The following is an 11,830-nucleotide window of genomic DNA, read 5'->3' as shown; positions in this document are numbered from 1 at the left end:
GAGAAAAATATTACAGGAAGGAAGTTTTTATTGAGGTTTTCATTTTGACTTTATTCACGAAATTTCGTCTTTTTTCTCAAAACTTTGCGATTAAAGTCGAAATGAAAACTTCAATAAAAAAAATCTCTTCTCGTGGCACTAATCCTCTTTCATAGGCGGCACATAGAAAAACCGGAGCAAATATTTTATCCACAGGAACCATTTCAGACCGGTGTGACGTGAGGAGACCAACTCAGCCGAGTCTCTGGCGCTTCAGCCGTGCAGCAGACGCACCTCCACTGCTCCTCCTACCTGTCACCTGGAGAAACACGAGAAAATTCACTTCCAACCACTGCAACAAGACACAGCAATGCAAACCCACATGATGTCAATACTCTGCAGTTGTTAGCAAAACAGTAACTTTTAAAGAAATATATATGCATTTGTACACTTTCCTATACACAGTAAGCCAAGTAGGGTTAGGGTTATGGTTGTTTTGAATAAAATACAGATACAAAATAATAAATACTGTAAAGGAAAGTCAGGGTTCCTGCAGAACATTCATCATAATTCATGCTTCAGTTGTAACCTTGCTGTGATTCTTTCCATAGCAGATATATTGTACATAGCAGATATACTGTACATAGTAGATATACTGTACATATAAACTGAACATTTTTAGCTGAATGCTGCTTGTTGTTTGTTTTGCAAACTTTTGTTTCATGCTTCAATCTTGTGTGTGTTTGTTGCTGTTTTTGGGGGTGACTCAGTGTATTTAACTGCAAAAATAAGATTATTTATTGTTCTTGACTGCCACGTGTAACATTAAACCTTGTCATTATCACAATCATCATTAAGTTGGGCTTCACAACGCGGAGTTTGCGTGTATAACAATTGTCTAGTTATATCCAATCAGGCACTCGCGCTCCCGCAGCGGTTCTATGATGTCTGTTCAAACTCGGATTCCGTAGATTGTAGAAATGACGTCACCGCCAAATGGGCGGAGTTAGCCTCGTCGACTTTTCCAAACAAAACTCATTCTTCCGCTCGCACTCCAGTGCCACTGTCAAAGGTAAGACATGGAACATCCAGAAGCATTGCAGTGAGCCTGGGAAGCAGTGCCTGAATGCCCAGCATGACATTCAAGGCAAAGAACCGGAAGTGAAAGCAAGTCTGAAGTCTAACTGCGTTAAACTGAACTCAGCTGCCCTTGAAACGGCGATGCCTTTTATTATGTGCACAGATCAGCCGCTGCGTGACTCGAGGTCCCGAAAGATACATAATATATATAGATTATATATATATATTTGTGTTTTTGATTTGTTTCATGTTTCACCCTCGCAACGTTTTGTGAATTCCTGATTATAATGTTTGCCTAAAAAACAAAACAAAAAGCAAACTACGTGCTACCAGAATCCCTCGAGTGTTTTCTTACATTGCAGCGTGACCGGATATGATACAATACAATACAATACGATACTGCAAGATTTGATATTGAAGCGAAACCAATTAAGTACCAGTATTCTCGATACTGATGTGACACCAAATCTGTAAACTAAGGTGGATTTATCATCACTTCCCCCCCATAACACTCCAGTGTCTTGTGACGGACTTGAAGTTTCCCTGTAGAAGCGGTTTTATTTAGCATTGCCATGTTATTGTTTTATTATTTTTATTTTTATTGTTTAGACTTTGCATTTATTAGGATGTTTGACACAAGGCTGGCAGCAGTTGTTAATTTGACCCACAGGGGTTTTGTAGATCTATCAGCCAGACCTTCAGAGAAGTTTCATCATTGTGTCAAGTCCATCCACTGTAAGGAAAAACTAGTGACTCACTGCCACCTCTTCCTACATTGAAGATTTGAACACCTCCCCTCGATCAACTGGACATCACTGCAAAATGTAAAATTGATAATAATGATAATTGTAAAACAAACAAACAAAAAAAACCTCTTTAAAACGAGCAGTAAAGAACTTTATATCAAGAGAACTTTGTTGTTCACCTGCGACTCACTATGGCTACTTTTCTATCTATCTATCTATCTATCTATCTATCTATATCTATGTGTATATATATATACATATATATATATGTATATATATATATGTATATATATATATATATATGTATATATATATATATATGTATATATATATATATATATGTATATATATGTATATATATATATATATATATATATATGTATATATATATATATATATATATATATATATATATATATATATATGTATATATATAGGTATAGATAGATATAGATATAGTGTATTTCCTTTTCGCCCCAACTGGTCAATGGTCAGACGACCTCTGACCTCTGGAGTCTGGATCTGCTCCCGGTTTCTTCCCCCCACAGGGGAGTTTATTCCTGCCACTGTCGCCCCCTGCTGCTCTGGAGGGTTACAGTTGGTTTTCTTTTGATTGTACAAAGAAGCTTTGAGGCGCCGTTGGTTGTGATTTATCCACAAGCCTTACAAATAAAAGTTGATTGATTGATTGATTGATTGATTGATGGATAAAGTCACTTCTTGTGTTAACAGCGGCGTAATGAGTGCTCTAACTACTGCTGGGCGTTTGATGCGGTCTGTCAGGACAATCTGTAACGCTGCCAGCGGCTCAGGTAATCTCACTGTTGATTGTACGTAGAAGCCCTCAGCCTAACTCATCGTTGTGTTGTTGCGCTGTGTAATAATGCCGCTGATAACCACACAGACATGCTACCAAGTGGAGGTTGTACTGCTGATTCTTACAAATAATCATGCAATATTTCCATTGTTAAGAAAAGAGAATAAAAATCTGTTTCAAATAACTAAACTATACATATGTGTGCATACATATATATATATATATGTATGTATATATATATGTATATATATATATATATACGTATATATATATATATATATATATATATATATATATATATATATATATATATATATGTATATATATATATATATATACATATATACATATAATCTTTATGTTACTGTGGTTTCCCATGAGTCCAGCTGTTGCTATTGACTATTATCAATTACCATTATCTATTATCTATCTATTACATAGATAGATAGATTGATAGATAGATAAATACTCTATTTGTCCTGAGGGAAATTCAATTTCTCAGCTGCACAATCAGTTCTTAAAAAGTGCATAAAGAGTAAAAGAATAATTAAGATAAAGATTTGAGGTAAAAAGAAAAAAAAAAGAAAAAAAAGTGAGCTGTGTTGCAGCTTTCCTGGTGCTGAAAACAAGCGCACCTCTTCCAAGATGACCTGTCACCTGCACAGCAGTTGTTCATAAACTGATCATCTGGGGGCGGGGCTTTGCCACTACTGTGGAATGTTTGTCTTGTGTTGTGTCTGAAAAGTTCTATGCTGAAGCTCCTCCCCTGCTGCGTTGTCTTGAGGGTTTCAGTTCATTTCACAATTTCCATCTGGAATGCCAGCCAAAGATTTTTTGTAGCCCACAAAACCAAAATCAAGTTTACCAAACTCATTGCAAATCCTGATAGGACTTGACTGCACTGGAGGCAGCAGCAGCAGCCAGTGAACAGCTCACAGCTTGTAGTTATCAATTCACAAACTCGTGTTCTCTGAACCCCCGGGAGAGAATTTTTAGGCTGTGGCTGGAAGACTTGAATGAAGTTGCTCTCTCTCTCTCTCTCTCTCTCTCTCTCTCTCTCTCTCTCTCTCTCTCTCTCTCTCTGGATCTCCTTCACTTCACCTCTGCTCGTTTCTCCAGGTATTTTCCTTCTCTGACAGTTCTTCTTCTTTTTATTCTTTCTTTCATTCCAACTTGAAGCGCACAGATTTCCAAAAGATCCACCGCTGCCGTCACCTCTTCCCCTGATCATTAACTCAAGTTGAAGAGATAAGAGCGGTCCAGTGAATTACCATCAATCACATCGAGACTTCAATCCAGTGGAAGGACGACAGCGAGCTCGTCAGCGCAGTCGGCCGCTCGTGTTTCCACTCAGTCCGTGGCTCTTTTTGAATTTTGGATCTCTACTCTGCTGTCCGCAGGCAAGAAGCCAGCAGTGCACTCGGCCATGGAGCCTTGCAGGGAGTTGACTTCGCTGAGCCCTGCAGAGCTGAGGAGGCTGATCAAGCAGGACGACCCCAGAATCAGGAGCACCAGTGGATTAGCAGCTGGTACCAGCACTGTCTTATCTTCTGTCTGTTTGTGTCGCCTTAAACAACAGGTGGGGGCGGGGGCGGGGGCCGGGGGGGGGGGTAGTATTGCGTATGGGAAAACTACGGTCCGGGGACCCACACGCGGCCTGTGAAACTTTTATTAATTATTTATTAATAGTCAGTCAGTCATCAAATAGCTGTATTTCATCCATGTTTCCAGTGTTTTCAGAGTGATTTCAATAAAGAGCTAAATACTTTATTGGTTCTTCATGTGCCATGGGATTTTTTTTAATGAAAAAAAATATGTGCCATGGTTCAGAAAAGGTTTGAAAAACACTGATTGAGGCAAATCCAAGACTTTGCTCTGTTTCTTTCCTCACTGGCTCGTCATGAATGAAATGAAACAACCTTGTGCGTGTGTGTGTGTGTGTGTGTGTGTGTGTGTGTGTGTGTGTGTGTGTGTGTGTGTGTGTGTGCGCGCGTGTGTGACAGGCTACCAACAGGCCAACGTTGCCATTTTGCCAAAGCAGCTGGCCGCTGACTTCCAGTCGTTCTGCCAGCAGAATCCTGCTCCACTGCCGGTCCTGTACCGCAGCCAACCAGGTGAGACTTCCTGTCCACCCCTGGCTGAGCACGCTGACGTCAGGTAAGAGCTCTCCTCAATGGATACTTATCACATATATTTAGATTTGCTCGCTTGGGGCGCCGGCTTGCTGCTCAGTGTTGATCTAAAACTTAGAGAAGGGAGGTTTTCAAAGTGCAGGACAGTGAGAGGCCACTGAAAAAGATTGAAACCATAAATATTACACGTTTGTGTTCTCGTAAGGTGGTTTACAAAGCTTTAATGGGCCGCATATGGCCCCCAGGCCATAGTTTGCCCTCACCTGTCTTACACGTTTGCATGTTTTTAAACATATTTTTAAAACATTTTAATTGTCTTTATCGTGTCTGTGCTTTAATGTCTATTTTTTAAAAACACATTTTAACATCTGCATGTTTTTAATACATTTTAAAACACTTTTTAAGACCACCTACTTCTGTGTTGGAAATGTAAATGAGGACAAATGTCCACGCAACAATAATTAGTCATTATTTCCTCATAAGTTTTTCCAGCAGTCTCAAAAGTCTCTTCAGCTGCAAAACATTTCTGATTGGTTCATTTTTATTGTGTCAAATATAAAAGGAGTTGCACTGCGCTCAATACTGACAGAGTGAATAACTTACAATGAAAGTTTTGACCTGTTTGTTATGTCTCTCTCTCTTTCTTTGTGTCTTCAGGACGGATATTTCTCAGTACTGCGTGTATGAAGATGGCAAATTTATCAAAAATGTTTCCAGTCTGCAGAATTACTCCAATTCAAGGTCGTTCAATAACGCCGAGCATTGCACAATCTCACCATTGGCACATTTATCACATCGATCAGGAGGAAATACAATGATAGGCAATGATATGTATATATTTCATACGTATATATATGTGTGTGTGTGTGTGTGTGTGTGTGTGTGTGTGTGTGTGTGTGTGTGTGTATATATATATAACGGTTCTTATATTTATATCAGAAAATCTATCTAAAATTTTTGAAGGTAGTGGCCCTGTTTGTGATAATACCATCACATGACCTGGACATGCTAATCATCCAGCTCCGTGGTTCTGCTGTGTTCTAGGATGTCCTGGCCCGACATGGTTTGTTTCTACCTGGGCTGCAGCTTCGGCTTCGAGGGCCGACTGAGGCAGGCAGGAGTCCCAGTCAGGAACATCCAGCAGGGCACCAACGTCAGCATGTACACGGTAACATGTGGGTGGGGGGTCCATAGCTTAAAATATTGACATACTGGCCATGAATATGTGAATAAAAGTGTATACTTGCAGTACATTAAAAATAATTTCCTTTTCCTCAGAATTCCATCAGAATGATACATGGACCAATAAGGGTCTTGCTAGTTAGCTTAGCATTTTTTAAGAAAGCCCACCTGACAGTGACCCTAATATGAAACATTTTACACATATATGTGCATATATATGTGTGTGAAGATAACCCTAAATTATTGTTGTGCACCTCACTATCTCCACAGACGACTGTCCCCTGTGTTCCTGCAGGAGTGTTCAGCTGCCCCCTAGTGGTCAGCATGCGTCCCATCCCTGCCGGCCTGCTGGACACAGTGGTGGAGCTGACTCACCAGCAGCCACTGGCACACGGAGCTCCAGTGCACATCGGAGATGCAGGTGCACATCTGTCTGTCTTGCACACACACACACACACACACACTGAGAGACATGTAATGACCTGTGTGTGTGTGTATGTGTGTGTGTGTGTGTGTGTGTGTGTGTGTGTGTGTGTGTGTGTGTGTGTGTGTGCAGGCCTTCTGGGTATAGAGGATGTGTCCAGAGTGACCTACGGGGGCAGTGTCGAGCTGCAGCCTGGAGATGTGCCAGTGTTCTGGGCGTGCGGGGTGACGGCCATGGAGGCCATCATCAGCAGCAGTAAGACACCCAGCAGCAGCAGTAGTAACAGCAGCAGCAGTAGTAACAGCAGCAGTAACAGCAGCAGTAGTAGCAGCAGTAGCAGCAGTAACAGCAGTAACAGCAGCAGCAACAGCAGCAGCAGTAACAACAGCAGTAACAGCAGTAACACCAGCAGTAACAGCAGCAGTAGTAGCAGCAGTAGTAGCAGCAGTAACAGCATTAACAGCAGCAGTAACAGCAGCAGTAGTAACAGCAGCAGTAGTAGCAGCAGTAACAGCAGTAGCAGCAGCAGTAACAGCAGCAGCAGCAGCAGGAGTAACAACAGCAATAAAAGCAGCAGCAGTAACAGCAGCAGTAGTAGGAGCAGTAACAGCAGCAGTAACAGCAGCAGTAGCAACAGCACTAACAGCAGCAGCAATAGCAGTAACAGTAACTTTAGCAGCAGTAACAGCAGCAGCAGCAGCAGTAGTAGCAGCAGTAACAGCAGTAGGAGCAGCAGCAGCAGCAGTAACAGCAGCAGCAGCAGCAGTAGTAGCAGCAGTAACAGCAGTAGGAGCAGCAGTAACAGCAGCAGCAGCAGTAACAGAAGCAGCAGCAATAGCAGTAACAGTAACTTTAGCAGCAGTAGCAGTAAAAGCAGCAGCAGCAGCAGCATTAACAGCAGCAGCAGCAGTAACAGAAGCAGTAACAGCAGCGGCAGTAACAGAAGCAGCAGCAGCAGCAGCAGTAACAGAAGCAGCAGCAGTAACAGCAGCAGCAGCAGTTACAGCAGTAACAGCAGCAGCAGTAACAGCAGTAGCAGCAGCAGTAACAACCGCAGTAACAACCGCAGTAACAGCAGCAGCAGCAGCAGCAGTAGCAGCAGGAGTAACAACAGCAATAAAAGCAGCAGCAGTAACAGCAGCAGTAGTAGGAGCAGTAACAGCAGTAGCAGCAGTAGCAACAGCAGTAACAGCAGCAGCAGTAACAGCAGTAGCAACAGCAGCAGCAGCAGTAACAGCAGTAGCAGTAACAGCAGCAGCAGTAACAGCAGTAGCAACAGCAGTAGCAGCAGCAGTAACAGCAGCAGTAACAGCAGCAGCAGTAACAGCAGTAGCAGCAGTAGCAACAGCAGTAACAGCAGCAGCAGTAGCAACAGCAGCAGCAGCAGTAACAGCAGTAGCAGTAACAGCAGCAGCAGTAACAGCAGTAGCAACAGCAGTAGCAGCAGCAGTAACAGCAGCAGCAGCAGTAACAGTAACTTTAGCGGCTGTAGTAGGAGCAGCAGCAGCATTAACAGCAGCAGCAGCAGCAGCAGTAACAGAAACAGCAGTAACAGAAGCAGTAACAGCAGCAGTTACAGCAGCAGTAACATCAGCGGTAACAGCAGCAGCATTAACAGCAGCAGCAGCAGTAACAGCAGCAGTAACAGCAGCAGTAACAGCAGCATCAGCAGCAGCAGTAACAGCAGAAGCAGCAACAGCAGAAGCAGTAACAGCAGCAGTTACAGCAGCAGTAACATCAGCGGTAACAGCAGCAGCATTAACAGCAGCAGCAGCAGTAACAGCAGCATCAGCAGCAGCAGTAACAGCAGAAGCAGCAACAGCAGAAGCAGTAGCAGCAGCAGCAGTCACCTTCTCAACACTCATCGCTCAGTTCTGTTTGTCTCAATAATTCATTGTTGCTGTTTCTTCAGAACCTCCTGTGGCGTTCAGTCACTCGCCAGGCTGCATGTTCCTCACTGACGTCCCAGAATCCTCAGCGTCGCCCCCTGCTGGCGCCCAGACTCAGGCCGACCTGGAGCTGGTCCCTCTCTGCTTTCAGATTTCCCACAGTCCTTTGCTCTACAGCCTGGCCTCCAAGAGAGCTGTGGCCAAAATCAGAGAGCTGGAGACGATCATCGGAGAAGACCCAGGTACGGAGATGATGATTCATTTGGTTCCTGGTTAAAGATCAAATCTGGCTTGAGTTGTGATTATTATTATATTAGTCAAAACTGAACACACAGCCTGGAAAATACATTCGCAGTTCAGAAACAGTTATTTTTTAACAGTTAATCATACTATATAAACTAATATATTAGCTGTTTCACACCAGGTCATTGTGCAACTTTACACAGCTGTGTGTGTGTGTGTGTGTGTGTGTGTGTGTGTGTGTGTGTGTGTGTGTGTGTGTGTGTGTGTGTGTGTGTGTGTGTGTGTGTGTGTGCGTGCAGGTGATCGAGGGATCGCAGCTCTGTTTGTCCAGGATGAGCTGCTGCGCTGCTGCTTGGCTCTGTCTCACTGCTCCTCTGTGGCCATCACCACCGGCTTCCCTGCTCTCTATGAGTACAGGTACCACTGCACACTGCACAGGCTTATTGCGTCATCACCATACCATTACCACATACCTGTCAGTCAGCCCTCTGTCACACTGTAGAAGCCACTGCGGCCCACCAGTCAAACAGCTGGACCGCCCTGGTCGAGCACTGGAGGATGCTGCAGATTAGATAAAGTGTGGATCATGCGTGTTGTGTTGCATCTTTGAGAGAGGAAGTCACGGCCTCGTGTCCTACTGAAGCAGTGCCTCGCTCCCAGTCCTCCAGATGAGACCGATGGTCCTCCGGGAGCCGTCGCCATGGCCTCCATGCTGCTGTCGCTGGGGAAGGAGGTGACGCTGGTGACGGACAGAAGAGCCTTGGAGATGTACCAAGACATCATGAAGGAAGCAGTGAGGACAGGTGGGGAATGGAGCACTGCAAGTGACTGCAGCGGGTCCTCGCTGTCACACTCACATGTCAGCACTTTGACTGTGTTTGGTGCCTCTTCACCTGCAGGTGTGCTGGAAGCTGCTGTGCCTCTGGTCACGTTTGAGGGAAGCGGCCCAGATTCTGCTCTGCGCTTCCTGTGTCACGACGGAGACCCCAGCAAGCCCAGGTCAGCTGGGTTCTGGTGGGAAAAGAGTGACGATCCTCTGCATCACTGCTGGGCGATGCAGAGCACCACACACTGTGATTTATCTTCTCAAATAGTGTATTGATCTGATTTTCTGAACTCAGTTTGAATTGATGAGCTCAGACTAGCAAGACACAACCCGGAGCTATGCATGCACTACGACCACTACTGCTACTACAACAAATAATAATAATAATGATAATAATAATAATAGTAACAATAGTAATAATAATGTCAACTTTATTGACTAATTGGCAGTAGAATGAAACAGCCAGATGATTTGTAGATTAATCTCTCAGTTTCTACTGTTAAAAACTCATTTGCTTGTAATACCAGGTACGACCACTTGGTGGCGATCGAGCGCAGTGGGCGGGCTGCAGATGGAAACTACTACAACATGAGAGGAGTGAACGTCAAACGCTTTGTGGATCCAATTGACGACTTGTTTGTGGCTGCCACACACATACCAGGAATCAGCACAACAGGTCCCTGGAGCGCGGCAGTGTTTTCAAGCTTGAAGCTTTCACATGGTTTTGTGTCTTTGTAGCAATGATTTTCTTTGCTTAAAAAGAAGGCAACCATGCTTTTGAAGCTCGATGCCTTTTATTAGCACTTTAAAACGTCCAAGCAACAAAATCCTGATGAAGGTGATTTTGTCCCACAGTCACTGAGTGAAGCTGAGTTCCTCTGCCTCTGCAGGAATCGGTGATGGTGGTAATGAGTTGGGGATGGGGAAGGTGAAGGACATCGTGAAGGCCAAGATGCCCAAAGGAGAAATGATCGCCTGCGATGTTGCTGCTGACTTTGCTGTCACTGCTGGTGAGAACAACACAACCATACAAGTCGTCATACAAGTCATCTCGCTGTGCAAAGGGAACCTCCTGCGATGTTGTTCTGAGTTTCTGGTATTGAACTTACAACCATTCTTGTGCTGAAGGCTTCTTTCAAGGTCCAGTGTGTTGTATTTTATATTGGCAAAAGTTTAATATTTGCCCATAAATGCATTCATAAGTGTGTCATTTTTGACTTTCACCATTGGGGTTGAAGTATGGCCTCTGTAAAGAATCTCAGTGGGAAACTCCAGTCAGTTCCAGCACCTCACACTGAGCCTCAGTCTCAACAATGGACAAAAGTTCACTGGATCTAAATCCTGAGAAGCAACGTCAAAGTTCTGGTTGGGTTTCCAGACAACTGTTCATTGTTGTGTCTGTGGTGCCACTGCGTGACTGCAGGAGTGTCGAACTGGGGGGGCTACGCCGTAGCGTGTGGCCTCTACCTGCTGCGGCTCTGCCCCGCCCACCAGCGCTACCTGAGGAGGGGGCTGGGTCTGGAGCAGCCGGCCCCCCAGGAGCAGCAGCACCACTGGAGGGACAACCTGCCCTCCGTCCACAAGGTGACGCTCTACTTGCAAACTCTAGCTTCATACAAAGCAGTGTTTCTCAACTGGTGGGTGGCGACCCCAATAGTGGTTGCAGTCTGTATGTGTTTTTATACGCTTTGCACGTATTTGATGCCTTAAACAATTTTCCTCAGTGGACATTAAAGTAAAACTCAACTCCAGTTTCAATCCTTTCTCCAGCGGAGACGATGCTTTGATGAAGCGGGTCAGCAGTTTTATTTTGGTGGAATAAATGTGAGTGTGGACTTCCTGTTTCTCCTCTTCCTCCACCAGGAGGAGTCCTTCCTCGCCACGCTGAAGAGTTTTGGGATCAGAAGCGGCAAAACTGCCCATCTGGCCATGGAGGTGGACGGCTTGACCTTTCACCCCACGCACTCTGACATCATCACCAGGCTGCGGGAGGTCACGCTGGGCTCCGCCCCCCCCGCCGCCAAATGATGAGTCGGGGGGGGTTTGCCCCTGAAATGATCTGTTGGGCCGAGCAGCGTTGATCCATGGATCCATCGATCGATCAGGGCCAAATGGTTGCACAGTCAATGAGTTAGAGTCACAATATAAACTAGTAGAACTGAGACACATCTGGCAGGTCTCAAATTAAATTTTCTGAATGGATGTGGCTGTCTAATGAGCCAATCAGCTGCACCGTAGTGTCTTGATGCCTTGAAGCACTGACTGATGGAATTAAACACAGCAGATGATTCATTGTGTCTGTGTGAATGCTGAGGGTTAGGGTTTGGGTTTGGGGAGCTATTTTGTGGTTAAGCTTGGTCACTAACTTAACTTTGGTTAACTCTAGACGACATCAATGTGAATTATTATGTCCTAATAATTCTTCTCACCATTTTTTTGGTTGCTTTTTGTGTCTTTTTTCCCCTCATAAAAAAGTCATGAAAACAAAAACTGTGCATGATGTGATTATTTG

General features: G+C 44.4%; 1 protein-coding gene across 4 annotated transcripts; it reads left to right on the top strand.

The window, feature by feature from the left end:
• Positions 1–1,020: 1,020 nt before the first annotated feature.
• dglucy (D-glutamate cyclase) lies at positions 1,021–11,364 on the top strand. 4 transcript variants are annotated; one of them, XM_076027794.1, is made up of 16 exons: positions 1,021–1,051; positions 2,538–2,617; positions 4,023–4,151; positions 4,626–4,779; positions 5,412–5,495; positions 5,799–5,922; positions 6,207–6,357; positions 6,493–6,615; positions 8,273–8,491; positions 8,792–8,909; positions 9,153–9,295; positions 9,392–9,491; positions 9,846–9,994; positions 10,209–10,328; positions 10,742–10,902; positions 11,182–11,364. In XM_076027794.1, the coding sequence occupies exons 2-16, from the start codon at positions 2,545–2,547 to the stop codon at positions 11,344–11,346; spliced, it is 2,013 nt and encodes a 670-aa protein (XP_075883909.1). In that variant the 5' UTR covers positions 1,021–1,051; positions 2,538–2,544; the 3' UTR covers positions 11,347–11,364. The 4 variants fall into 4 exon arrangements, with proteins under 4 accessions (XP_075883909.1, XP_075883907.1, XP_075883908.1 ...); XM_076027792.1 differs by lacking the exon at positions 1,021–1,051 and adding an exon at positions 1,723–1,883; XM_076027793.1 differs by lacking the exon at positions 1,021–1,051 and adding an exon at positions 1,776–1,794.
• Positions 11,365–11,830: the final 466 nt, after the last annotated feature.

This window comes from Nelusetta ayraudi, unplaced genomic scaffold (assembly GCF_046127955.1).
Source record: "Nelusetta ayraudi isolate G7.1 ecotype Tasmania unplaced genomic scaffold, CSIRO-AGI_Nayr_v1 ptg000021l, whole genome shotgun sequence".
Classification (NCBI taxonomy): Eukaryota; Metazoa; Chordata; class Actinopteri; order Tetraodontiformes; family Monacanthidae; genus Nelusetta; species Nelusetta ayraudi.
The sequence above is the reverse complement of the archived record's forward strand: the minus strand, read 5'-3'. Positions and strand labels throughout refer to the sequence as shown.